The sequence below is a fragment of the Eschrichtius robustus genome, chromosome 17, assembly GCF_028021215.1.
Source record: "Eschrichtius robustus isolate mEscRob2 chromosome 17, mEscRob2.pri, whole genome shotgun sequence".
NCBI lineage: Eukaryota > Metazoa > Chordata > Mammalia > Artiodactyla > Eschrichtiidae > Eschrichtius > Eschrichtius robustus.
In genome coordinates this window covers 55959771-55986446 of record NC_090840.1, presented here as the reverse complement: position 1 = coordinate 55986446, position 26676 = coordinate 55959771, and the positions used below count along the sequence as shown (strand labels likewise).

The 26676-nt window shown below is 34.0% G+C and overlaps 1 protein-coding gene across 9 annotated transcripts in view; it reads right to left on the bottom strand.

Annotated features, from left to right (window-relative positions):
• Positions 1–26676, bottom strand: part of OXR1 (oxidation resistance 1) — a 452616-nt gene that overhangs the window by 60305 nt on the left and 365635 nt on the right. For all 9 annotated transcript variants that reach the window (XM_068525406.1, XM_068525409.1, XM_068525407.1 and 6 more), the window contains 4 exons: positions 16794–16876; positions 12442–12549; positions 10889–11002; positions 3442–3594 (listed from right to left, as the gene is read on the bottom strand). In XM_068525406.1, coding sequence (XP_068381507.1) covers positions 3442–3594; positions 10889–11002; positions 12442–12549; positions 16794–16876 — 458 coding nt within the window. The remainder of the gene's footprint in view (positions 1–3441; positions 3595–10888; positions 11003–12441; positions 12550–16793; positions 16877–26676) is intronic.

Genomic DNA, 26676 nt, shown 5'->3' with positions numbered 1-26676 from the left:
ACACAAGCGACCCAGTTTAAACTTAGAGGGGAAAAATACACTGGATAGAATACCAGATTAGATTTGGCAGAAAAATAAATTACTGAACTTAAAGATACAGCAATTGAAATTGTCCAAAATGGAGAGAGAGGAAAAAAAAGAGCAGAGTATCAGTAAGCTATGAAGCACAACATCAAGCAACCTAAAATACGCATAACTGGAGTTTCCAAAGAAGAGGAGATAACGGGGGAGAAAAAACATTTGAAGAGATATGGCCAAAATTTTTCCAAATTCGATGAAAACTATAAACCTACAGATCCAAGAAGCTGAACGAACCCCAAGTAAAACAAATATGAAACACACACCAAGGCACATCATAATTAAACTGCTCAACAATATCAGAAAAACAAACAACCCAATCAAAAAATGGGCAGAAGACCTAAACAGACATTTCTCCAAAGAAGACATAGAGATAGCCAAAGGCATGTGAAAAAGATGCTCAACATCGTTAATTATTAGAGAAATGCAAATCAAAACTACAGTGAGATATCTCCTCACACCAGTCAGAATGGCCATCATCAAAAAAATCTACAAACAGTAAATGCTGGAGAGGGTGTGGAGAAAAGGGAACCCTCCTACACTGTTGGTGGGAAATGTAAATTGGCACTATGGAGAACAGTATGGAGGTTCCTTAAAAAAGTAAAAACAGAGCTACTATATGATCTGGCAATCCCACTACTGGGCATGTATCTGGAGAAAAACATGGTTTGAAAAGATACATGCAGCACCCCAATGATCACTGCAGCACTGTTTACAACAGCCAAGACATGGAAGCAACCTAAATGTGCATCAACAGATGAACGGATAAAGAAGATGTGGTACATATATACAATGGAGTATTACTCAGCCATTAAAAAGAATGAAATAATGCTGTCTGCAGCAACATGAATGGACCTGGAGATTATCATACTAAGTGAAGTAAGTCAGAGAGAGAAAGACAAATATATATTGCTTATATGCGGAATCTAAAAAACAAAACAAAACATACAAATGAACTTATTTACAAAACAGAAACAGACTCACAGACATAGAGAACAAACTTATGGTTACCAGCGGGGAAAGGTGGGGAGGGAGGGATAGACTGGGAGTTTGGGAGTGATCTGTACACACTACTATATTTAAAATAGATAACCAACACTGTATACTACAGGGAACTCTGCTCAATATTCTGTAATAACCTAAATGGGAAAAGAATTTTAAAAAGAATGTGTATGTAAAAAAATAATAACAATAAAATTAAAAAAAAATAATCAACTTGCTCAAAATCAGTGATAAAGACATCATCTTAAATGCAAACAAAGAAAAAAATATATTTTATACAGCACACCAAATACAAAAATAATAGAAGACTTCTCTTCAGAAACAGTGCAAGCCAGAAAACAGTAGAGATTTGAAAGAAACATCTTTAAAGTTCTGAAAGGAAAAGAAAACCCTGTCAACCTAAAATTCTATGCCCTGTGAAAATATCTTTAAAAATTAAAGAAACTACCAAAGCTATACGAATAGCAAATAAGGAAATGAAAAGATGCTCAGTATCATAAGTCATTAGGGAAATGTAAATTAAATGAGTTACCACTAAAGACCAACAAGCGTAACTAAAATCTAAAACACTGACCACGGTGAATGCTGGTGAGGATGTGGAGCAACAGCAGCTCTCAGTCACTGCCAGCAGGAATGGAGAATAACAGCCACTTCCGGAAGGCAGGTTGGTAGTTTCCGACAGAGCTAAACACAGTCTTACCACACGATCTAACAATCACATGCCTTAGTATTCAACCAAAGGAAATAAAAACTTATACAAAACCTGCATATTAATGTTTATAGCAGCTATCTTCATAAGTGTCCAAACTTGGAAGCAACCAAGATGCCCTTCAGTAGGTGAATGGATAAACTGTTGTACTGTACACCCACAGCGATAAAAACAAATGAGCTGTCAAGCCATGAAAGATATGGAAGGCTCCTAAATGCATATTGCTAAGCGAAAGAAACCACTCTGAAATCATTCAATCATACTTTATGATTCTAACTGCATGACACTCTGTAAAAGGCAAAACTATGGAGACAGCAAAAAGATCAGTAGTTTCCAGGGGTCCAGAGGAAGGGATGGATGAACAGACAGAGCACAGAGGATTTGGGAGGCAATGAAACTATTTTGCACGATACTGTAATGGTGGATACATGTCATCATACATTTCTCAAAACCCACAGAATGTACGACACAAAGAGTGAGTTCTGATGTAAACTATGGAAACCCACTTTAAGTATAAGACACAGTCTAAAAGTAAAAAAATGGAAGAGATAAATCAAGTTAACACTAACTGAACAGAAGCTACGTGACTACATTTGTATCCATCAAAGCAGATTTCATAGCAAAGAGTTTTACCAAGAATAGTCTTTCATAATTAAACAAATCAATTCATCAAGACAATATAAGAATCCAAAACATTTTTATACCTAACCACAGAGTTTCAAAATACACACAAAAAAACTGATAGAACTAGAAGGGGAAATAGACAAATCCACAATTATAGAGGTATTTCAACATCCTTCTGTCAATAATTGATAGAACAAAAAGACAGAAAATCAATAGTAACACTCAACTTGATTTAATTGACATTTATAAACTATTTCTCGCAACAACAGCAGAATACCCATTCTTTCCAAGTACACATGTAACATGTATCAAGATATACCACATTCTGCACCATAAAACATTAAGCCTACAAATAGTAGTATGTTCTCTAACCACAAGGAAAAACATTAGAAATCAGTAACAGGAAGATATCTTGAAAAACACCAAATATTTGGAAACTAAGAAACTTCTAAATATTCCATGGGCCACAAAAGAAATAAAGAGAAAGTATTATGAACTGAATGAAAATGAAAACACAACATATCAAGACTGTGGATTCAGTTAAAACAGTACATAGGGGGAAATTTATAGCACTAAACACCTATTTCAAATACCCATAATTTATGAATTACGACTATAAAGAAACGGTTCTCACGTGTGACTTCTCAAGTGGGTATCATACTATAATTACTTTCTTAGCAACACGTGGAGTTTATTTTGAACACTATTGTACTTTACTATAATTCCCTTTGCAGACTAGAAGTTCTCTGCTTTAGAAAAGCAGCAACGTGTGGTAGATAAAACACAGATTCAAACTGGGTTTGAATTCTAGCCAGGATAGAGAAACCCTGGACTCGTTAACCTTTTCTGAAAGTTTTTTTTTTTTTTTTCCCCTGTGAAGAAGGAATAGGACTGCCTATTTCACAAGATTATTTTAAATTGATCATCATGTGCTGATGCTGATGACTAAAAATGTAAATGCAAAACTGTCATATTTTAGTAATAAATAAAAAATGATTAAAAGTTTTTTCTAAAGTTTTATCCATTACCTTGCCACTGGTAATATATCTGCAATTAATTTTAAGAAATTTCTCAGTAAATGCTTCTTCCTCCTCAGAAGTTGAAGATACAACTCGTGCAGGTCGAATACCAGTAAAAGCAGATGAGAGAGTTTCTTCTTTCGGGTGGACTACATCAGGATTCTTTAAAAAAAAAAAAAAAAAGATAAAGACACTTCAGAGAACTAAATAAAACTAAGCACATTGTTAAATGCAAATGAATAGCTCTCCCCAGTAAGTGTTTTTCTTTCTCATCACATTCTGTAGATCAGCTCAAAACGTTTTTATGTAAAAAAATATGGGAAAGAATGTCACTTCTTTTACATTTGGTAAAGATCTCTAATACAGCTTAAACTTAAATTTTCAATTACTTTTTTAATGGGAATATATATATACTGGTTATAATATATATGTGTGTGTGTGTGTGTGTGTGTATGTACACACACACATACACATTCAGTTGCTCCTGAATCAAATCACTGGTCCTGATCATTTAATATATCCCTCAGGTGCTGGGAGCAGAGAAAAGGTGAGTGCTTGTCTGTGAAACCTAGGAATTCAGCAGAATCCATTCACTGAAGAGCCTGTTAAAATCTCAAGCTACAAAGAATTTATCAGTACCATTTTACAAAGTATTAATTAGTTAGATCATAGATTCTTAACTTTTTTGATGCCATGGACCATTCCCACAGTGAAGCCTATAGACCTCCTTTTCAGAATGTTTTTTTTTGAATACTCAAAATAAATACAGAATTACAAAGAAAAACAATTACATTGAAACAATTATCAAAACACTTTTTAATCAGAGATATATTTATTTATAGATATATATGCTTCTTTATTAATACATTAAATAACAAGATCTAGTGATGACTCAAAACGATAATTTTGAAGTACATGGCCATAAACAACATTCTGTGATATCTACAACAACTCTAAATTGATTTGAAAATATGTCAGTTCTATTGGGGACAAAGTCACAGGTATCCCTGGTGCTTTTCTATAGTTTGCTGCTTATATTCTTAATCTTTAAAAATGTTAGATTTCACTTAAAATTTTTTCTAGCCGAGTTCACAGAACTCATAGTTTTCCCAAAGTTCAATATTCTGTACAAATGTAGGAAGGTTAGACAGATGCCTTTTAATCTTTGTTTTAAATACCTCCACAGAGGCATTTCATACCTTATAAGTAAATGCACAATGCCTTATATAATAGTTTTCATAGTAGCAAGGTTCTTCAGAGCTTTGAACTAAAATCTGCCACTTTGTAATTGACACCTAATAGTTATGATTTGGCCTTCTGTAATAATAAACAAGACTGCTTCCTCTTCAGTCTCACAGACTTTGAGATACTTGAAAAGAACTATCAAATTTTAACATAACTTTTTCTACTCTAATAAATGGATCTAATTCCTTAAATTCTGTCCTATATAGGACAGAATTTTTAGACTTCCTTTCTAAATTTCATATACCCTTCCTAAAATATAGGGCTGAACCCCAAGCACTTGGGCAGATACTCAACAGACATTTTTTGAAGGTAGACCAGTTCAGAACACTGCAAAACAGCTACATTGAATACAGTTATATTTTTAAAAAACCTAAAATGGAATTATATTTTAACAGCTACATGACACTGTTATAGCATTGTTATCAATCTTTTCATTTTGTGATGCAAACTAGTAACTTTACATTCATCCTGTTGTCTCTGGCAGTTACTGTATCTAAGAGTTTTACATCATATATAAATTCATTTAGCACAGATAATTAAATAAGGGACATTAATAATAATATTAATTGATATTTATGAATACCTTTATATTTAAGTATATTATAAAGACCATTTCATTTTCAAATCACTCATAAGGTATATACTATTACCTTAATTTTTAAGGAAACGTATGCTTGGCCAAATTCAGCAACTTGCCCAATGAGTAAGATGAACCTGAGAAGAAAACCCATGTTGCCAACACATGAACTAGTGAGCTTAACTGCACTACTATATGCTTTCCATTTCAAACATTCTTCTAAAAGATTGCGTGCAGAGGGGGAAAAAAAAGCCAATACAGAGCCATCAGAGGGCCCCCTGCAAGCTGGCACAAAGCAATACACAAATTTTGTCTATGACTGTTCAGTTACTCCCAAATCAGGTGACGACAGTATCTACTAAATAACCATATTATTCACAGAAACTGTATCAAGGTACATTGTCAAATATTTTCCTTAAAGATATACCTCACAGAACAACATGATCTCTGAGGTTCCCTCAAAGTCTCAAATTCTACAACTCAGTATCAATAGCAATCCCAACTTGTCAAAGTAATCCTATTAAAAATAATACATGAGATTAGCTTAACGAATGCTCAAACTATAGCACAAAAGAGTATTTCTTTAAAAGGGATCAAAGTTGTTCAGAGAAATCATAATCAGACCTCATTTTAACTTACATACATGTACATGATCCAAAGTATCAGTATCTCTGTACCTCTGTGAATTTACAGATTCTGTTTCTTAATAAGGTGATTTGAATAAGCTTATTTGAGTGCTTTCTGAAGCTTCTTTGTGCAATTTTGTTTTAGCCACTAGGGATGGAAAGGTCCTTAAAAATATAGGATTATAAACATTTATTTACCAAGCCTCAATTGTCACCTCAATTGTTCAAATGTGCAAAAGGAAGCAATGCTATGACAAGTGACCCAAAAAGGTTGACTTATGGTCATCTTTTTTGTACAATATGATTTAATATTATATAATTTGTAGAGTATTATTATAAATCATTACCATAAGCTAATTAACAACTCCAAACTCTCCTTTTCCCATGTTGCCTTGGTTTTATGGAGTTTTTGTTCTTTAGTGATTGAAAATATGTAGAAATGTTCTCTGGTAACATGTAGGTAAGGCATACAAAATTTGAGGAGGAAAAACCATACAGGCACAGAAATACCAACATTTATATTTATTTCATACAACATATATAATATATAATCTAAAAGAAAATGTTTATTTTTAAAGCAATGCATACTATGTTTCTTCACTCAATCCAATAAATATGATGGGTACCATTTACTTCCTATAAATTGTTATGTTTAACTATCACTCTCAGAATTTATTTAAACTCCACTTCTTAAGAATTTGAGGATCTTAAAACAAACATACAGAATAAAATACAATACAAATAAAAAATAAAAATATCAGAGTGAAGAAAAAATAAAATGCAATTTTAAGTGTTGTACTTGGAGTTTTGGATCTGACACTGAGCTTTTTAGTAACCAGGTTAAAAAGCAAAGAAGGATCAATTTTTAAATTCTAATTATGAGAACAATGCTTGCTTTCAGAATCTAGAAGAAAACTCTCACCCAGTAATATAACTATTTATTTGTGATGTTACAAATATAGATTTCTTCTATATAAAGAAATGTTTTCCTAAAATCTATATAAATACAAAGTCCTACTATGAAGTTCTATGTTTTCACATATTTCAAATATAAAATTTTGTTCTAAGAATGTAAGACTAAGGTATAATTATAGCACCATCATTTAAAACGTACATATTAAAAAATTATAATTCCCTAATAAACTGCTGGTATTTAAGTTTAAAAGCACCAAAGCTAAATTATATTATACAATATACAGGTAACATATAATTCACGTGTTATTTATACATACGGCATTTATAGTTGGTTAACTTTATTTTAATATAATATATAATATATAAGCTTATGTTTATTATATAATAAAGTATATATACTTACATACGAAAATTTAGGTTTAAAAGCATGAAATTTAAAATTATAATTTATATATTATATCAGATAAAATATATTTTATATATTATATATTTTAGTGATTTTAAATTTATTTTAACTTTAAATATATAATATTATACACAGAGAGAGAGAGGAAGGAGGTGGAAGTAAGGAGGAAGGGAAAGAGGGGAGAGGCATGTTTGTGACTAGTTTAAGGATGGCATATGTGAGAACAATTTTTGAAGCATATGCTGCTATATTTAATCTCTTCAAACTATATTGATATTTCTAACTAAAATTTTTTTAACTTCTTGCATGTGTGCTATTACTTTAATGTCTGTTTTCAGGTATATAAGTTCAGGATGTCAATGAATTATGTGATTAGTATGATTAAAATAGAGGGAGGTTTATTTTATTAGATTTCACAAATATTCTCAAGATCCCCAAAACCCTGTAAGAAATTAACATCACTCTTTTATATATTATCTCATCTATATGTGAAGAGAATAGTCACTGAATGTCTTTTTAAAAAAAATCTTATTTGACTAGAGCTAGAAAATCTTCTAAAGTTCCCTGACTAAACAATGTGGTTCTCTTGAAATTTTATAAAAGGCAATATTGTGACTTCACTGTGTCACCCAAGAAGATATGCTGTAGTCCTAACCCCCTACCTCAGAATGCGATCTTATTTGGAAATCAGCTTTTCACGGATGAAGTGAGTTAAGCTGAAGGCACACAGGAGGAGTAGAGTGGACCCTTAATCCAATTTAACTGGTTTCCTTATCTGAAGAGGAGACCACTATGTGAAGACACAAACACACAAGGAGAAGACAGCCATGTGACTACAAAGGCAGAAACTGGAGTAATCTGTCCAACAGGACAAGGAATGACAAGGATTGTGGGCAAACACCAGATGATAGAAGAGGCAAAGAAGGATCCTCCCCCACAAGGTGCTTGCCAAAATCTTGATTCCAGACATCTAGCCTCCAGAACTGTGAGGTAAGTTTCTGATTTAAACCACCCATTTTGTAATCCTAGGAAACTAATACAGGCAAATAATAATTTTTTAAGTTACATAAACAGAAGAACAACATATTAAAAAGTCCAGAGAATCTTAAATATTGAAAAAAAAAAAAAAAAGCAATGCTTTTGTTCACCTTTTAATCATTTTAAGCAATACTTCCGATTATCTGCTTTACTTTCATTTTTGCTTTGGTAAGCAAAAATTTGCTACATTACTTCCACATAGCTCTTTACTACAAACTTTCTAGTTTCTACAATTTGGGACACATATATTTTAATTTTAGATTGTATGTCTCAGTCACAGAGAATCTGTACTGCTAATCCTTACCCTTTCATAAATTAGTTCAAAAAGTGGTTAAGAATATAACACAAAACCTGAATGTAGACTGTCAGGGTTTAAATCTCAGCTCTACCACTCATTAAGTATGTGATCTTGTGTAAATTACTCATTCTCTCTATGCCTTAGTTTCCTCATTAATAAATGCATAGTAAGTACTTTTTAAATGTGAATAGTAACTGTAGCAGAATAACTGCCTATGCTTTAAAAGAAGCTTTTAATGTGCCTAAACTCTATTAATGCTTTATATATTTTCTCCTGTAAGGCCTTCTAGGCCTTCCATAGAATCTCTTAGTAGTATTTTTTTCAAAATTATATTTTCTTATTACCATGAAATATAATTTCAAAATTATATTTTCTTACCACATTATAAGTACTCTACTTTTCTTATTATCTTTTACATTTATTAGAGTATACTAAAGAGTGTTTTATATTAAAGAGAATACAACTATCTGCTATCCCATCTTTCAGTGGAGTATAGTAACATAAGCAGAAATTAAAAACTATTTAAAACCATTTCACTTTTCCATATTATTTATTTTAAATATTTTTTCCTCTGAATTCCATCCTAAATATATCACACTAGTAGTTCTAGCCTAAAATGGCATTAGCATAATAAATACATTTAAGATGCAGAGAGGAGAAATCAAAGGAGGTAAACAAACAAAAAAAGGTTTTTATATTTACAAAAGAATGTTACATCAAAAAAATTTTACAAAATGATGATAGTGCAAAAGTGACAGGTTTTACTATACTCACAATGATTGAATATTACTTATCTTTTTGGGTTGGATCCAATTATTTACTGATCAATAGTAGTTTCTGAGCTATCAACTTCCAGCTATAAAGTGCTAGTAAAAAAACATGGGCTCTGGACTCAGACTATCTGCGTTGGAATCCTAATTCAGGTAAGTAGTCTAGCTTTTCACAATTTTGCTTTAGGGTATGGAACACAAGCTAAATTAACCGAAGGCTACACTGCTCTCCTTTGTCATTGCCCCTTATGAATATATCTCTTTGTTAAGTCCCATGGGAAAATGGCATGGCCATGTTCAAAAAGGTCCAGTAATCGTTTTGGTCCAGTATCATTAGACACTGACTTCCATTTTCGTCGATGATGAGAATAAATGTAATATATTACTTTCATGTAGCTGTATTCTAAAGTAGTTGTCATTTTTATAAGATAGCCAACAAATAAGACATTTGAAAAAGACCCCATTTCTCCCTCCCTCCCTCTCTCTCTCACCACAAACACAAAGAAAAAAGTCCCTAGGCAAGGAGACAAATAGTTATTAATAATATCATGTCCTTTACTCCATGAGAGAAGTGGAACTAGTCTAATACTAGAGCTTAGAAACTAATAATTCCTAATAATTTATAGGCAAATTAACATTAATAATTTGTGTTTTGTTACCAGTATGCCATTTGGTATCCTAAACTTTGAGTGCAAATTGAGGCAGAGAAAAGGATGTCTCCTACAATCAGCATAGCAACACAGAAGAATCTCCCACAGGATTCTAGCCAGTTAATGGAGAAATAACCTTTTACATGTAAACATAATCATTATGAAAATGGGAAATTATGATTAGTATTAATTTACACAGGAAAGGCACAAAAAACGTAATTCCTGTCAGAGGGATTTTAATCAAAATTATTAAATAAAGTTTTCTTCCTTGGAATTCATTTGTAAAATGTAACATATAGAACATCTATTCCTTTAAAATGCTAGATAAATTAATATACTATTAGTTACTCCGAATTAATATTCTGAAGAACAAATAAGATAATAAATATTTTTCTTTTCTTTTCTTTTTTTTTTTTTTGGCAGTGCCGTGCAGCATGTGGGATCTTAGTTCCCCGACCAGGGATCGAACCCACGCCCCCTGCAGTGGAAGTGCGAAGTCTTAACCACTGGACTGCCAGGGAAGTCCCCATAAATTATTTTTTTAAAGTGTGCCAAAAATGAACTCAAGAGTTTTAAGTATTATATAAACATTCACAGAAACTCAAATAAAAATCAAATTGGACATGGACTTCTTATCATGATACACTCATGTTTGGTAAGTAAAATTCCTTTCTTAGTTAAATTATTATACGATATTTATAAAAGGGCTGATGAATATCTTTGGATTACTACTACCACCAACAGTAATCAATTTAAGCTGTCTGATTTAATAAGAATGTTTCACTTTAAAAACCGGGATTTACAAATTTAATTAACAAACTAAAAAGGTAAAATTTCGTTCAAGCCATAGGCAAAGTAGGATTAAAAAAAATGATGATATATACAAATACAGTGACATTTCTTGATAGCTTTGAAAAGAAGGGAAACTTACAGTGGTCTTATCAAGTTCAGCCTCGGATGATGTTGGTGACAGAGGACTTATGGGGCTTAGAGACGGGGAGCTCTCAACACTGGAGACATATTCAGGATCAGGAACATATAAAACCTGGAAGAAAATATTCATATAAAGATTTAGTCAAACTAAAATATTAATAATCAGATGGTATTCTCTAAGCAAGCACCATTAACAATGACCTTCAGAAATAAATTTTAAAAATTAAAACCTTCAGATTAAAAGAATGTTTATTACCGAAATAACTGTAACAAAATTTTTAAAAAGATATTTAAATTTAATTTAGATAAGTTTGATAACACAAACTGTGGGCAATAGTGAAGGGAAACAATAATTCTTATAAATTATGGGTGTTCCTCCTAAAGGACAATTTGTCAACAGCCAGCAAAATTTAAAATGCGCATATCCTTTAACTGAGCTATTTTACTTCTAGGACTTGACTTTATAGATATACGTGCATATAAAGAAAAAGAGAAACAAACAAGAGTGTTTCCTAGAGCAATGTTTACAATAGCAAAAAAGTAGAAAGTCTAAAGCTTACTGTGCTTGGTTAAACCATAACACAGGCACACCTCGTTTTACTGTGTCACCTTACTGGACTTCGCAGATATTGCGTTTTTTACAAACTGAAAGATTGTGGCAACCCTGTGTCAAGCAAGTCTATCAGTGCCATTTTTCAACTGCATTTGCTCACTTCCTGTCTCTGGGTTACATTTTGGTGATTCTTCCAACATTTCAAACTTTTCATTATTATTATATTTGTTATAGTGATCTGTGATCAGTGACTGCTGCAAAAAGATTATGACTCTCTGAAAACTCAGACGATGGTTACCATTTTTTAGCAATAAAGTACTTTTAAATTAAGGTTTAAATTAAGGTATGTACTTTTTTTAGACATAATGCTATTGCACACTTAGCAGACAGACTACAGTGTAGTGTAAATATAACTTTTATACACACTAGGAAACCAAATAATTCTATGACTCGCTTTATTGTGATATCTGCTTTACTGCAGTGGTCTGGAACCAAATCCACAATATTTCCAAGGCATGCCTATATATTAATAGAGTGCAATACTTTACATACATGAAAAAGTTTGAGATTGAGTTATGTTTAAATAGAACATTTTTCCAGAATCAACATTATTTTTTTTTTAAAAGAAGAAAGAAAGGCTAGAATATTTTTGGAAGGGGATACATATTGGTAACTGTGGTTGCTTCTGGAAAAAGGAAACTGTGAGTCTGAAATAAACTACCTTTAAAAAAGTTTGAATTTTTTATCAGGTACATGTACTGCTTTGAATATTTTTTAAAGCTCTTTAAAACTATATTTGAAAAGACAACAGTGATTTTCAATATGTATTAAGAAAAATTCACATGGATATAAGTGACATTTAATTTTCTCTTCTAGAACCAACGTGAGTTGTTCAAAGTATGCATAAAATTACTCTTCTTAAGTTAACTATATTGCAATGGATACTTTCTGTCTTACAACTGATGCTTCTAACCATCAATGCATTAAAAAAAAGATACCTGTCCAGTAACAACTGCTCGGGAGAATAACTTATTTAACTGAACAAGTTCGTTGGGCGTTGTATCAAATTTCAGGGCTATACTATTCAAAGAATCCCTTGATTCAACCTGTTTAAGAGAAAAAAAAAAAATTAATCTGTTAAAACAGAAAAACTAAACGATGAGGTTTAATGATCATTAATATGTCTATGGACCAATTTTACATTTGACTAATAAGTGGTATTTCCATCTTTAGAGATAGGATAACTTGACAAATTTTGTGTTTGTTAGCAACTGATCTCAACCTATTATGATACAGAGTATATGCTTTATCATAATACATCACAATTACATGTAGGCCTCTACTTCAAGCAATTTCAAAATAGAAAATATAATTTCCAAAACACAAACAAGTGATTTTTATTTTACAAAGATTTTAAAACAATATAAATAGTTTGTACAACATATGTAACTTCTAGAAACTAATTTTACGTTAGCAAAGTATGCCTGTATTAAACTTAAAGTGCTGTTTCTAATGATCTTTACATAATCTGCCATTTAAATGGATAAATTAGAAAATATATTTGAACCAAAGCTGAGGAATATGTTTTTGAATCAGTATATATTAATGATCATATTTATAGAAATCTTAAATCATGGGATTTAATTGTCATTTATCCTGAAAGAAAAAGTCATTTGATCAGTCAACGTGTTCCTTTAGAGTTCTCTATACATAAAGCATTATGAGAGCTCTGTAGAGAATGATGAAGTCCAACGAAGTGGTTTTAGTGCATAAGGTATTTACAATCTAGTTAGAAAATAAGAAAGACAAAAAAGGTTATATCAAAGATGAAGAGCAATTTAAGTGAAATAACAAATGCAACAGAAGCTCTGAGCAGACAGAGCAACATATTTGCTCCAAATTGTCCAAGAAAGACTTTATGGAAAAGATTTAAAGCTATCTTGAAGAAGGGGTAGGAATTTGAGAAGTAGAGAGAAGGGAAGAACATTCAAAGTGAAGAGAATAGAACTGACATATCAGGAGACAGAAAAGAACAAAACACATTTGTGGGATACTATCTCTTCCTCCTAAACCATCCAGGGTACACTCATGAATTTAGGATTTTAGGAAGGTAAGTCGAGCCAAATCTCAAAAAAGGATGAGATTGAAAGGGCATTTTGAATTAGACTGTAAAAGACTTCGAAAATCAGGAAAAGTAGATATGTATGTGGGGGTAAAAAAAAAAAAACACCAATAAATATATATTTTTTCTTTAATGGTTTTGTAAAACCAAATTGATGCCAAAGACACCGACTAATAATCTAGCTCTGCTCTCTTCTCCCATGCAAACTTTCTCATCTATGAAATGAGATGGTATGTCACCTACCTTATTGAGATAATGTATGTAAAAGCTCTCTATAAACCAATTTTACTTTGCAGAAACATCTGGAAGTTTACAAATTTCATATTAATTAACACACATTTCATCTTCACAGTGATCCTATCAGTTGTGGTAATGAAAGTAATAAAAACACCAATATGAAGCAAGGAAGTTACATGTCCGAGTGGCATCTTAGATTAGTGGCTACAGGTCTATGATTAATGAGGCAAGAGAATGGATGCAAAAAAACCAGTGTAATACTAAAGCAGCAGATCATCTTTAAGGTAATACAAATGTAAAGAAAGAGATAAAGGTATAAGATTTTCAGATAAGACTCAAGAGAAAACAGGAAAGGATTGAATGAGGTTGTAATATAGCAGTAGTTGTACTATGTCAGAGGTGCAAACATTAATGATCAACTGATGCTAAAAAATTCCAACCTGGATGAACAACAGATTGAAGGAAAATGGAAACAAGAAAATAAAGCATTGGGCAAGGATGAAGAAAAAATTGGTAAAAGGTTTGCTATAATTTGTTAAATATGAAGTGGTGGTAGGAAATGTAAGCATCTAGAAAGGTAGAAATAGAAAAAAGTTTGGGTCTTACTTCATATAGTAAAGTTCTTAAGCTCTCCAAGTTGCAGAATATAAATGGGAAAGTGAAAAGATACAAGGAACCACTCACATTTGGAATCAACAAGAGCAGAACAACCAGTGAAAGAGGTGTAAGATACAGTCAAAATGTTAGCAAGAACAGGGCAATGAAGCATAATGATAGCAAAATGTAGTACAATTAGTTTCAAGAACAAATTGAGAAAGGAGAGTATATAATCAAAGAAATAATGGCTGATAATTTTCCAGAATTTACGAATGGCATGATTCCTTAGAGTGAAGAAACACAATAAGTAAGATAAAAATTTGTCTGAATCTAGATTTATCACAGTGGCACTACAGAACTGTAAGGACAAGAAGGAAACTTCAAAAAACAATCTAAAAAAAGAAGACTGCCTAGAAATGAACAAAAATAAAAAGGCAACAGAAGGGCATAAGATAATAGATAACTACATTCAAAGTGTTGACAGAAAATAACTGTTAACCTAATAATCTATAGGCAGCTCAACTACCAGGAATGAGGGTGCAATGAAGACTTTTCAGACACTGCCTGATTATCCATTCACAGATCCTCACTGAAAGATACATTAAAGAACACTGAGAAGGAAAGTAAAACCAGAAAGAAGGAACAGTGAGTGTTATGCAACAACAAAGAAAAAGCCACCAGGTTTAATAATTAGAAAATCATTAGCGACCTTGGACAAGGCTTTCGGTAGAATGGTACAGGGATATTAAATTAACTAGGAAGAAAATGGTTATGGATAGCATTTTCAAGGTCTACTTGATCCTGCTGAAAATAATTTTATAGTTAAAAACTGTGTGTGTATGTGCATATGTGCATATATAAACACATACGTAATATATATATATGATTTTAACTTTAAAGCTACCTAAGGTACAATGACTAATTTATACTATATTTAGGTTAAATATTTACATTAAATCATCTCTAGATTACTTATAATACCTAATACAATGTATGTAAATAGTGGCCAGTACGGGAAATTCAAGTTTTGCTTTTTGGAACTTTCTGGAATGTTTTTCTCCCCAATATTTCCATCCATGGTTGGCTGAATCCGTTGATGCAGAACCCAAGGATACAAATGGCCAAGTTTCAATTAACCTTTGCCCAAAATAATGGTTCTTAATTTAAATTTAAATTTGCTACCGATAACACAAGTTTTATTGAATTACAAGAAAAAAATTGGTAAACTCCTGAATTCAAAACCAACTGAACTTTTGTAATTCTTCAAAACCACAGGATTACATATGTACATAACATCTTATGCCTCATGCCTACAGTCTTATGTCTTAATAAACGCTGATGAATACATCAAACTACATTACTCAATATTTTACTGTCTGAATTTATATTCTCAATTTCTCAATCATGCAGAGAAGGTACAAGCACACTCAAGTTTATAATATGTTTAAGAGGAGATTCTTTTGATAGTAGTAAATATAATTCTACCCTAAATTATCTGGTTTCAAACCTTTTTAAAATACTTAAAATCTCAAATTGTCAATTATACAGTATATGAAAATAAAGTATAACTCAAGGCTTTGATAATTTGTTCAATTTTTAGAATTTATGAAAAATAATCAAGACTCAAACCAAGATTGGAAGGCTTCATGATGACACAAATGGACAAATTGTTTCAACTTGCTATTTTCTTCTTAATACAGTTACAATAACATATTAGAAAAACACAAAATAACACAAAATTAAGCTCAGTTAAAATAACAGCTTTTTAACATGTTATAATTACCTAACAACATTTACATTCAATCAAAGAAGCAGCACATCACAGACTAAAGTAGATTTCTCACTTCAGTTTTCCATAGTAACCAGAAATACGAAAAGCTGACGGCAAGGAAATTTGAGGGTCATTTCAAGAACATAGAAACTTAGCTAAAAATCAGTGCCAATAATCTAATGTGAGAGGTTATTCTGGAAAATTAATATCAACTTGTTTTTTCCGTATTGTATCTGCCATTTTCATTATCGTTAGCACTGCTGGGAATATAATGAAGATCACATTTCTAAAAAAGTAAATATTTCCCTAAAAGTCTAACCTAATAAAAAATTATTGTACCACAGGAACTTTAACTCCAAGTAAATTATCATTTTGTTAAATTTGTTAGAATAATTATCTTTATATCACACTTAATAAAATTTTTCTTTAAGGAAAAAAAAATCCTAAAATACAGTTAAGAACTGAAGTATCATTATTATTCGTAAAACAGTTATCGAAAGTGGTGTACAGATTTTTAAAATAAGGCAATTAGGAACCTTTGTCTTATTTACAGCATAAACAAAGAATGTCTCAAATAAGACTATCACAAAGAGAAATCAGCTTTTTCAAAACAAATAACTTACAGTATATTCAGTAGTCCCTTTGGGTTTCTGAAAAGACATTCTTCTCCCATCTTTCTTGTCTAGGGTCTTCTTTTGGCCAGTGTCTGAAAAAAAAAAAAAATGATGCAAAACTCTATTAAATTCATTTTCCTTTCACAGTAATGTCAAGGACTGCTAAATAGAGCTCACTGGGCAGATATCTACTGGATTCACCAGTAATACAGCTTGCTACTTAACATTCTCCACTCTAAAATACAACCGAGTATCAAAATAAGTAAATGTACTTCCTTCCTGCTTGCTTTACGAACTGACCAGTATGAAACACTATAATAACTGGAAGTCAATTCAAAACCTAAGTAACTGTCAGCTGAAAGGAAGGTATTAAAAAGTAAATTTAGGGCCATATCTTTCAACATATCTAACCTGATTATAATAAAGCTATATTTGAAGATTATTATTATTATTAACCAAACCAAGTCTGAAATATGTAACATTAATCTTCACAGAAGAAAATGTCTCTACTTCTATAATCATAGTAAAAGACAGTCGTCTCTATGGAATTGTATTAAATTACTGAATTCCTTACATATACCATGAAGTAGATTAAGATACTCTTTCATATATAAACATACTTTTATGCACTTCATTTCAGATAGAGTGCCAACTGTTTTTCACTTGCTTATCAAGACATTTCACTTGAACACATCATTACCACCAAGTTTATGGTATCTGTTTTAGTTCAAATTTTGCATTAATGTTAATCTTCTCATCTATACTTCATGTAACAAAGACTGCACTGAACTTATAAAATACCACTCCTACCTAAACAATTTTAAATAAAATCAATCTCTAAAAAACTAATAAAAAACTCAAAACTGAGTAAGATAGTAAACATAGCAAAATGCTATACTCACACTCAATTTTTATAAGATTAAAACAGTAATTTTCAAAGAAAAATTAGTTCTACCTAAGCCTAAAGAATCCAGAAAATATCTACTTCATTGTTCTCCACCTATCCAATCTTAATTGACATTTTGACCATACTAGAGTTTGTTTATATGTATCTAATTAGCTCAGTTGGGTGAATGGTTCTAATGAAGCATTAACAATAACAAAAATAATATTAATAATCAAGTCTGAATCCGAAAGAGGTCAGTTAGCTCTGCAATACTTAAAAAGGCTGTCCTAAAACCTTCCTGATCACCCAGGCTAAGCCAGATCTCTGTTATTAGTCACAGAGCATCTTTGTCTCCTTCACAGCATCTGGCACAGTTTAAAGTTTCTTTTTACATCTCTCCCACTAAACTGTAACCTATAAAACACCGGGCTTGCTTTGTTCACAACGACTTCTCAGTGCCTAACAAAGAGCCTGACACAAGGCAAGCATCACATTTGAATGAACTAATGTTTTGAAGCTACAACTTGAACTGTACCTAGAACTGCCACAATTCTTACAGTCATTTTTTTTTTTAAAGAAAAGTGGACAAAGGAAAAAAATATATATATACCGTCTGGCTGTAGAAAAAGAGGCATTTTTCTAAAGGTATGGTGAGAATGCAAAATGGTACAATTCTTAGGGAAAGACAATATTTTTGCTTATCACTATATTCTAATTTTTTCTCCAATGAACAGCATATATGTGAATTTGATTTTTTGTGATAAAACATTAAAACTATTTTTAAATAAATTTTAAAAATTAATTTATTTCTGCTATTTCATAAACAGCAGGAGCCAAAAACACCTTCCTCATTTTGCAATTTAAAAGCAATGCAAAATACAATTACAGGTTACTTTTAACTAGTAATATATATCCCTTCTTAATTGATTTCAGGAGTAAACATTAGTCTACACTTATTTGTCTAACAGTAGTTTTTCAATCCGTTAAAGAGTTCATTAAACATTTAATCACAATTAAGTTTGCAACTGCACTACCATTTTCAAAAGTTTGCCATGGAGTGCAGTTCAGAGGAAAGAAACTAATATACCAGTTTTCTGCAGTTTAAAGTTTCAAACAAATTGAAAGCATTCACTTTAATAATTTAAAATTGTAAAATAGATTGTAATAATATTATAAAAATAGTTCTAAGATTATTTTAATAACCAATATTAAAACATGTATTCACAAATATAAGTACCAGAGTACAATGAAATACACTGATCATTCTTTTCTATCAATATGAAAATATAATCACAATACTTGAGAGTTGAAAGTGATCACAGTTGTTACCTAGTCCAGTCTCTTACTTGGTAACTTTATAATACCCTTTCTTACATGGTAACTTAATAATACCCTTTTAAAGACAGTTGCCAGCAAACGTGAATCTAGATTGGGAGTATGGAAAGGAGAGGTCCTATTTTTCTTCTTTACAAAAATTATCACAGTTTAGAAATGCATAGATATTTGTCATTTGACAATCAAAATAATAGTTAACATTTACCAAGTGCCTAGCATATTCCAGGCACTGTTCTAAGGACTTTATATTTACTTATTGTCTTACCTAATTCATCAACCTTATAAAGTGGGTATCATTATTATCCCCATTTTACAACTGAGAAAACCAAGGCACAATTTTGGTTATCAAAATGAAGGAGTATTACTGGCATCTAATGGGTATAGGCCGTGGATACTGCTAAACATTGTGTGCTAAACAATGCACACAACAGTCCCCCCAAAAAAGAACAATGTCACAAAATGTCAACACTGCTGAGGCTGAGAAACAATGCTATATACCCAGCACCTAATACAGTAGTAAACATGACATATGGTAGGTGTTCAATAAATATCTGATAAATAAATGAATACATATGACTTTCCCTGAGATATAATTATCTGGTATAGTGGAAACAGCAGGGAGTTATATTTTACTCCATCATTATCAGAAGCAAAAACTTAATATATGTAATCTAAAAAAAGAAATTCCTTTCTAGACTGCATCCTACAAGTTTTGATACACTGTATTTTAATAATTCCATCCAAAATATTTTATGGCTTCTACCCTAATTTCTTCTTTTGCTATTTAGAGAATATTGTTTAATTTGCCGATCTATGAAAATTTAAAATTTTTATCTTTTGGTTACTGATTTCTAGCTTAATTGTACTGTGGTGAAAGAAAATACTCTTAAATAGTTAAAACCTATAAAATTCGTTGAAACTTGCTCTATAATCACATATACATTTAGTAAATGCTCCATACGTGCTTGAAAAGAATGTGTATTCTGTACTGTAGGGTAGTGTTATATGTGTGTTTGTGTGTATGTGTGGATATGCATACATACACACACACACACACTCCTATCTCCACATCCATGAGATTAAGTTTGCTGATTGTGTTGTTTAAATGTTCTACATCCATATTGGTTTGCTTCTGCATGCTTATTCTTTAAATTGCTGATAGAGACTGTTAAAATCTCCCACTATGATTGTGGGTTATTCAGGTCCTCCTAAGTCTCCTTACTTTGCTTTCTATATTTTGAGACCGTGATATTAGGTTCATACAAATTAAGAACCGAACACCTACTAATTGTTTTAGATTACATCTTCCCGGTATATTGAAACTTTTCTTACAATATTTTTTGCCTTAAAGTTTGACATACTCTTTAACTATTATGTTAGTGGTCATCCCATAGGTTACAGCCTAAATTACTAATTTTTCACTATCTAGTATTAATTAGCACTTTTATCATCTTTCTGGATAATGTAAGGATGTTAAAAACTATGTACCTTTACCAAGACTTATATGCAATTGTTATTACATACTTTAATTGCATGTATGTGTATTTAAAAACACTGTAAGACATTATTATTCTTCTAGACAGTCAACATTCATTTAGTTTTGCCCTCATATTTACCATTTTAATTGCATCTCTGGGTAATTTCACAGGGGATGGATTCTAAGCTGGTAGGTATTTTCCCCTGCCATTTAGTTTCCACTGTTTCTGTTGAGAAATCAACTGTCAATCTTATCGCTACATCATTGACTACTTGTTCTGACTGCTTTTAAGATTTTTCATCTTTAGTGAGATTTGTATTGATTCCACTAGGGGCCTGTAGGGATGCCTGAATCTGTGAATTAAAGTATTTCATCAGTCTTGGAGTTTTCAGCCATCCTCTCATTAAATAATACTTTTGCCCCCCTTCTCTCCTTTCATTTGGGGACTCAAATATACACACGTTAGAACTTCTAATTAAAACTTTTTTTTTTCTTTTTTGGCTGTGTTGGGTCTTCATTGCTGGGCATGGGTTTTCTCCAGTTGCGGCAAGCAGGGGCTACTCTTTGTTGTGGTGCGCAGGCTTCTCACTGAGGTGGCTTCTCTTGTTGTGGAGTGACATGTAGGCTCAGTAGCAGCAGCACGCGGGCCCTAGAGCAACCGGGCTTCAGTAATTGCGGCACATGAGCTCAGTAGTTGCGGTGCATGGGCTCTAGGGCACGCAGGCTTCAGTAGTTGTGGTGTCCAGGCTTAGCAGTTGTGATGCGTGGGCTCAGTAGTTGTGGCTCATGGGCTCTAGAGCGGAGGCTCAGTAGTTGTGGTGCACGGGCTTAGTTGCTCCGTGGCATGTGGGATCTTCCTGGACAGGGACTGAACCCATGTCCCCTGCACTGGCAGGCAGATTCTTAACCACTGTGCCACCAGGGAAGTCCCAAGAACTTCTAATTATATTTTGTATTAAGCTTACCCCCTCCTTTATTTTCCACTTTTTCGTCCCTCTCTCTTTATTCTGGATATTTTCTTCTGACCTATCTTTCAATTCACTAATTCTCTCTTCTGTGGTGGCTAATTTGCTGTTAAATTCATCCACAAAGATCCTAATTAAGACCTTTAGATTTCATTAATCTAAAAAATTAATTACATTTTTCAATTCTAGAATATCCATTTTTCTTTTTTATAGTTTGTACCTCTACAAAACTCTCAATTAGCTCAAAATTCTCAACACAGCTATTTCAAATCTGGTAACTACAAGATATAGAGTTCCTGTGGGTCTGTTTCTATTTTCTTGTTTTTTCTGCTATCTTGTCAGGTGCCTAATTATATTTTATATACTGGATACTAAATTTGAAAATTGGTCTATAGACAGAATTTGACACAAAGAAAGCTGTATTTCTCCAGAAAAGATGTTTGCTTCTGCCAAATACTTGAGGACACTAGCAATACCAGATCTTATTAATGCAGTTACAGGAATGATAATTTAAAGCTGAGCTACCATCCTATGAGAGCCTAGCCACTTCAGTTTTTCTGTATCCTAAGGTACAGCATTTTGGGGTCCTAAGTGAGAGGAGTTCACCCCTCTCCTGTGGTGGGTCTTGTACTCTGTCCCTGTCTCCTTATACCCAACAGGCTACCAAAAGCACCTCTTAATCTCTCAGCTGTTGCTTCTGGAATCAACACAACCCCCAGGGAAGAAAAGCAATCCCAAATTGGAGCTGCTCCTCCTTGGGCCTCTGTCAGCACTCAGATCCTAATCTAGTCATATCAGTTAGCATTCTAATACCCGCCATAAAATTTGTTTTGTTTTCACTCAGCTATTTATTTATCTATAATTGAAGTATAGTTGATTTACAATATTGTGTTAGTTTCTGATAAACAGCAAAGTGATTTAGTTATACATATATATACATATTCATTTTCATATTCTTTTCCATTGTGGTTTATAACAGGATATTGAATATAGTTCCCTGTGCTATATAGTAGGACCTTGTTTAGTTTATCTATTTTATATATAGTAGTTTATTTCTGCTAATCCCAAACTCCTAATTTGTCCCTCCCCCACCTCCCTTACCCTTTGGTAACCGTAAGTTTGTTTTCTAAGCCTATGAGTCTGCCTCTGTTTTGTATATAAGTTCATTTGTATCATATTTTAGATTCCACATATAAGTAATATCATATGGTATCTGTCTTCCTCTTTCTGACTTACTTCACTTAGTATCATAATCTCTAGGTCCATCCAAGTTGCTGCAAATGGCATTATTTCATTCTTTTTTATGGCGGAGTAGTATTTTATTGGGCATATATACCACATCCTCTTTATCCATTCATCTGTCGACAGGCATTTAGGTTGCTTCCATGTCTTGGCTATTGTAAATAGTGCTGCTGTGAACACTGAGGCGCATGTATCTTTCGAAATTAGAATTTTCACCAGATATATGCCCAGGAGTCAGACTGCTGAATCATACGACAACTCTATTTTTAGTTTACTAAGGAAACTTCACATGGTTTTCCACAGTGGCTGCGCCAATTTACATTCCCACCAACAGCATAGGAGAGTTCCCTTTTCTCCACATCCTCTCCAGGATTTGTTACTTGTAGACTTTTTAATGACTGGCCCAGCTTTTTAAATTGTTCTCAACAGGACAGTCTGAATTACCTAGCTTGCTATTACCAGATGGAGAAGTTCCAAAAGATTTTTAAGTAGAGAAATGAGAAAGCAGTATCAGACTTTAAATTAAAAATCATGTTGGTAATAGAATGGGAAAGGCAAACTGGAAGAAGAAAGCAAGGCTGAAAACCAACAATGAAAACTGTAGGAGGTTTTAATATACGAAAAGACACCTAGTATAACTGAATATGGTAATTTTGGTAGTAGCTTCTGATAAAAAGTTTGATGATTTAAAAATATTGACATAGACCTTCAAGATGGCGGAAGAGTAAGACGTGGTGATTACCTTCCTCCGCACAAAAACATCAGAAATACATCTACATGTGGAGCAACTCCTACAGAACACCTACTGAATGCTGGCAGAAGACCTCAGACTTCCGAAAAGGAAAGAAACTTGCACGTACCTGGAAAGGGCCAAAAAAAAAAAAAGAAAAACAGAGACAAAAGAATAGGGACAGGACCTGCACCTCGGGGAGGGAGCTGTGAAGGAGGAAAAGTTTCCACACTCTAGGAAGCCCCTTCACTGGCGGAGACAGGGGGTGGCGGCGGGGGGGAAGCTTCGGAGCCACGGAGGAGAGCACAGCAACAGGGGTGCAAAGGGCAAAGCAAAGAGATTAACGCACAAAGGATCAGTGACAACCAGCACTCACCAGCCCAAGAGGCTTGTCTGCTTACCCGCTGGGGCGGGTGGGGGCTGGGAGCTGAGGCTCCGGCTTCGGAGGGAGGATCCCAGGGAGAGGACTGGGGTTGGCTGCGTGAACACAGCCTGAAGGGGGCTAGTGCGCCACAGCTAGCTGGGAGGGAGTCTGGGAAAAAGTCTGGACCTGCCTAAGAGGCAAGGGACCATTGTTTCGGGGTGCACAAGGAGAGGGGACTCAGAGCACCACTTAAACGAGCTCCAGAGACCGGCACAAGCCGCGGCTATCAGCGCGGACACCAGAGACGGGCATGAAACACTAAGGCTGCTTCTGCAGCCACCAAGAAGCCTGTGTGCAAGCACAGGTCACTATCCACACTTCCCCTCCTGGGAGCCTGTGCAGTCCGCCACTGCCAGGGTCCCGTGATCCAGGGACAACTTCCCTGGGAGAACACACGGCGCACCTCAGGCTGGTGCAACGTCATGCCGGCCTCTGACACCGCAGGCTCGCCCCGCACTCCGTACCCCTCCCTCTCCCCAGCCTGAGTGAGCCAGAGCCCCTTAATCAGCTGCTACTTTAACCCCGTCTGGTCTGAGTGAAGAACAGACACCCTCAGGCAACCTACACGCAGAGGCAGGGCCAAATCCAAACCTGAACCCCAGGAGCTGTGCGAACAAAGAAGAGAAAGAGAAATCTTTCCATGCAGCCTCAGGAGCAGCAAATTAAATCTCCACAATCAACTTGATGTACCCTGTATACCTGAATAGACAATGAATCATCCCAAAATTGAGGCGGTGGACTTTGGGAACAACAATATATATATTTTTTTCCTTTTTCTCTTTTTGTGAGTGTGGATGTGTATGCTTCTTTGTGTGATTCTGTCTGTATAGCTTTGCTTTTACCATCTGTCCTAGGGTTCTGTCTGTCCGTTTTTTTGGGTTTTTTTTAGTATAGTTTTTAGCTCTTGTTCTTATTGGTGGATTTGTTTTTTGGTTTGGTTGCTCTCTTCTTTCTTTTATTTTCTTTTTTTTATTACATTTTAATTTTTTAATTTGTAATAACTATTTTATATTTTTTATTCGAATAACTTTTTATTTTCTCTTTCTTTCTTTTTCTCTCTCTCTCCCCCTCCTTTTTCTTCTGAGCCATTTGGCTGATAGGGTCTTGGTGCTGCGGCTGGGTGTAGGCCTGTGCCTCTGAGGTGGGAGAGCTGAGTTCAGGACATTGGTCCAACAGACACCTCCTGGCTCCACGTAATATCAAATGATGAAAGCTCTCCCAGAGATCTCCATCTCAACGTGAAGACCCAGCTCCACTCAACGACCAGCAAGCTACAGTGCTGGACACCCTATGCCAAACAACTAGCAAGACAGGAACACAACTCCACCAATTAGAAGAGAAGCTGCCTAAAATCGTAACAAGTTCGCAGACACCCCAAAACACACCACCAGATGCAGTCCTGCCCACCAGAAAGACAAGATCCAGCCTCATCCACCTGAACACAGGCACCAGTCCCCTCCAGCAGAAAGGCGACACAAGCTACTGAACCAACCTTACCCACTGGAGGCGGACACCAAAAATAACGGGAACTACGAACCTGCAGGCTGCAAAAAGGAGACCCCAAACACAGTAAGTTAAGCAAAATGAGAAGACAGAGAAACACACAGCAGATGAAGGGTCAAGGTAAAAACCCACCAGACCAAACAAATGAAGAGGAAATAGGCAGTCTACCTGAAAAAGAATTAAGCATAAGGATAGTAAAGATGATCCAAAATCTTGGAAATAGAATGGAGAAAATACAAGAAACACTGAACAAGTACCTAGAAGAACTGAAGAGCAAACAAACAATGATGAACCACACAATAAATGAAATTAAAAGTTCTCTAGAAGGAATCAATAGCAGAACAACTGAGGCAGAAGAACGGAAAAGTGAACTGGAAGATAAAATAATGGAAATAACCACTGCAGAGCAGAATAAACAAAAAAGAAAAGAATTGAGCACAGTCTCAGACACCTCTGGGACAACATTAAACGCACCAACATTCGAATTATAGTGGTCCCAGAAGAAGAAGAGAAAAAGAAAGGGACTGAGAAAATATCTGAAGATATTACAGTTGAAAGCTTCCCTAACATAGGAAAGGAAATAGTCAATCAAGTCCAGGAAGCGCAGAGAGTCCCATACAGGATAAATCCAAGGAGAAACACGCCAAGACACATACTAATCTATCAAAAATTAAATACAAAGAACAAATATTAAAAGCAACAAAGGAAAAACAACAAATAACATACAAGGGAATCCCCATAAGGTTAACAGCTGATCTTTCAGCAGAAACTCTGCAAGCCAGAAGGGAGTGGCAGGACGTATTTAAAGTGATGAAAGGGAAAAACCTACAACCAAGATTACTCTACCCAGCAAGGATCTCACTCAGATTTGATGGAGAAATTAAAACCTTCACAGACAAGCAAAAGCTAAGAGAATTCAACACCTCCAAACCAGCTCTACAACAAATGCTAAAGCAACCTCTCTCGGCAGGAAACACAAGAGAAGGAAAAGACCTACAATAACAAACCCAAAACAATTAAGAAAATGGTAATAGGAACATTGTATCGATAACTACCTTAAATGTAAATGGATTAAATGCTCCAACCCAAAGACACAGACTGGCTGAACGGATATAAAAACAAGACCCATATATATGCTGTCTACAAGAGACCCACTTCAGACCTAGGGACACATACAGACTGAAAGTGAGGGGATGGAAAAAGATATTCCGTGCAAATGGCAATCAGAAGAAAGCTGGAGTAGCAATTCTCATATCAGACAAAATCGACTTTAAAATAAAGACTATGACAAGAGACAAAGAAGGACACTACATAATGATCACGGGATCAA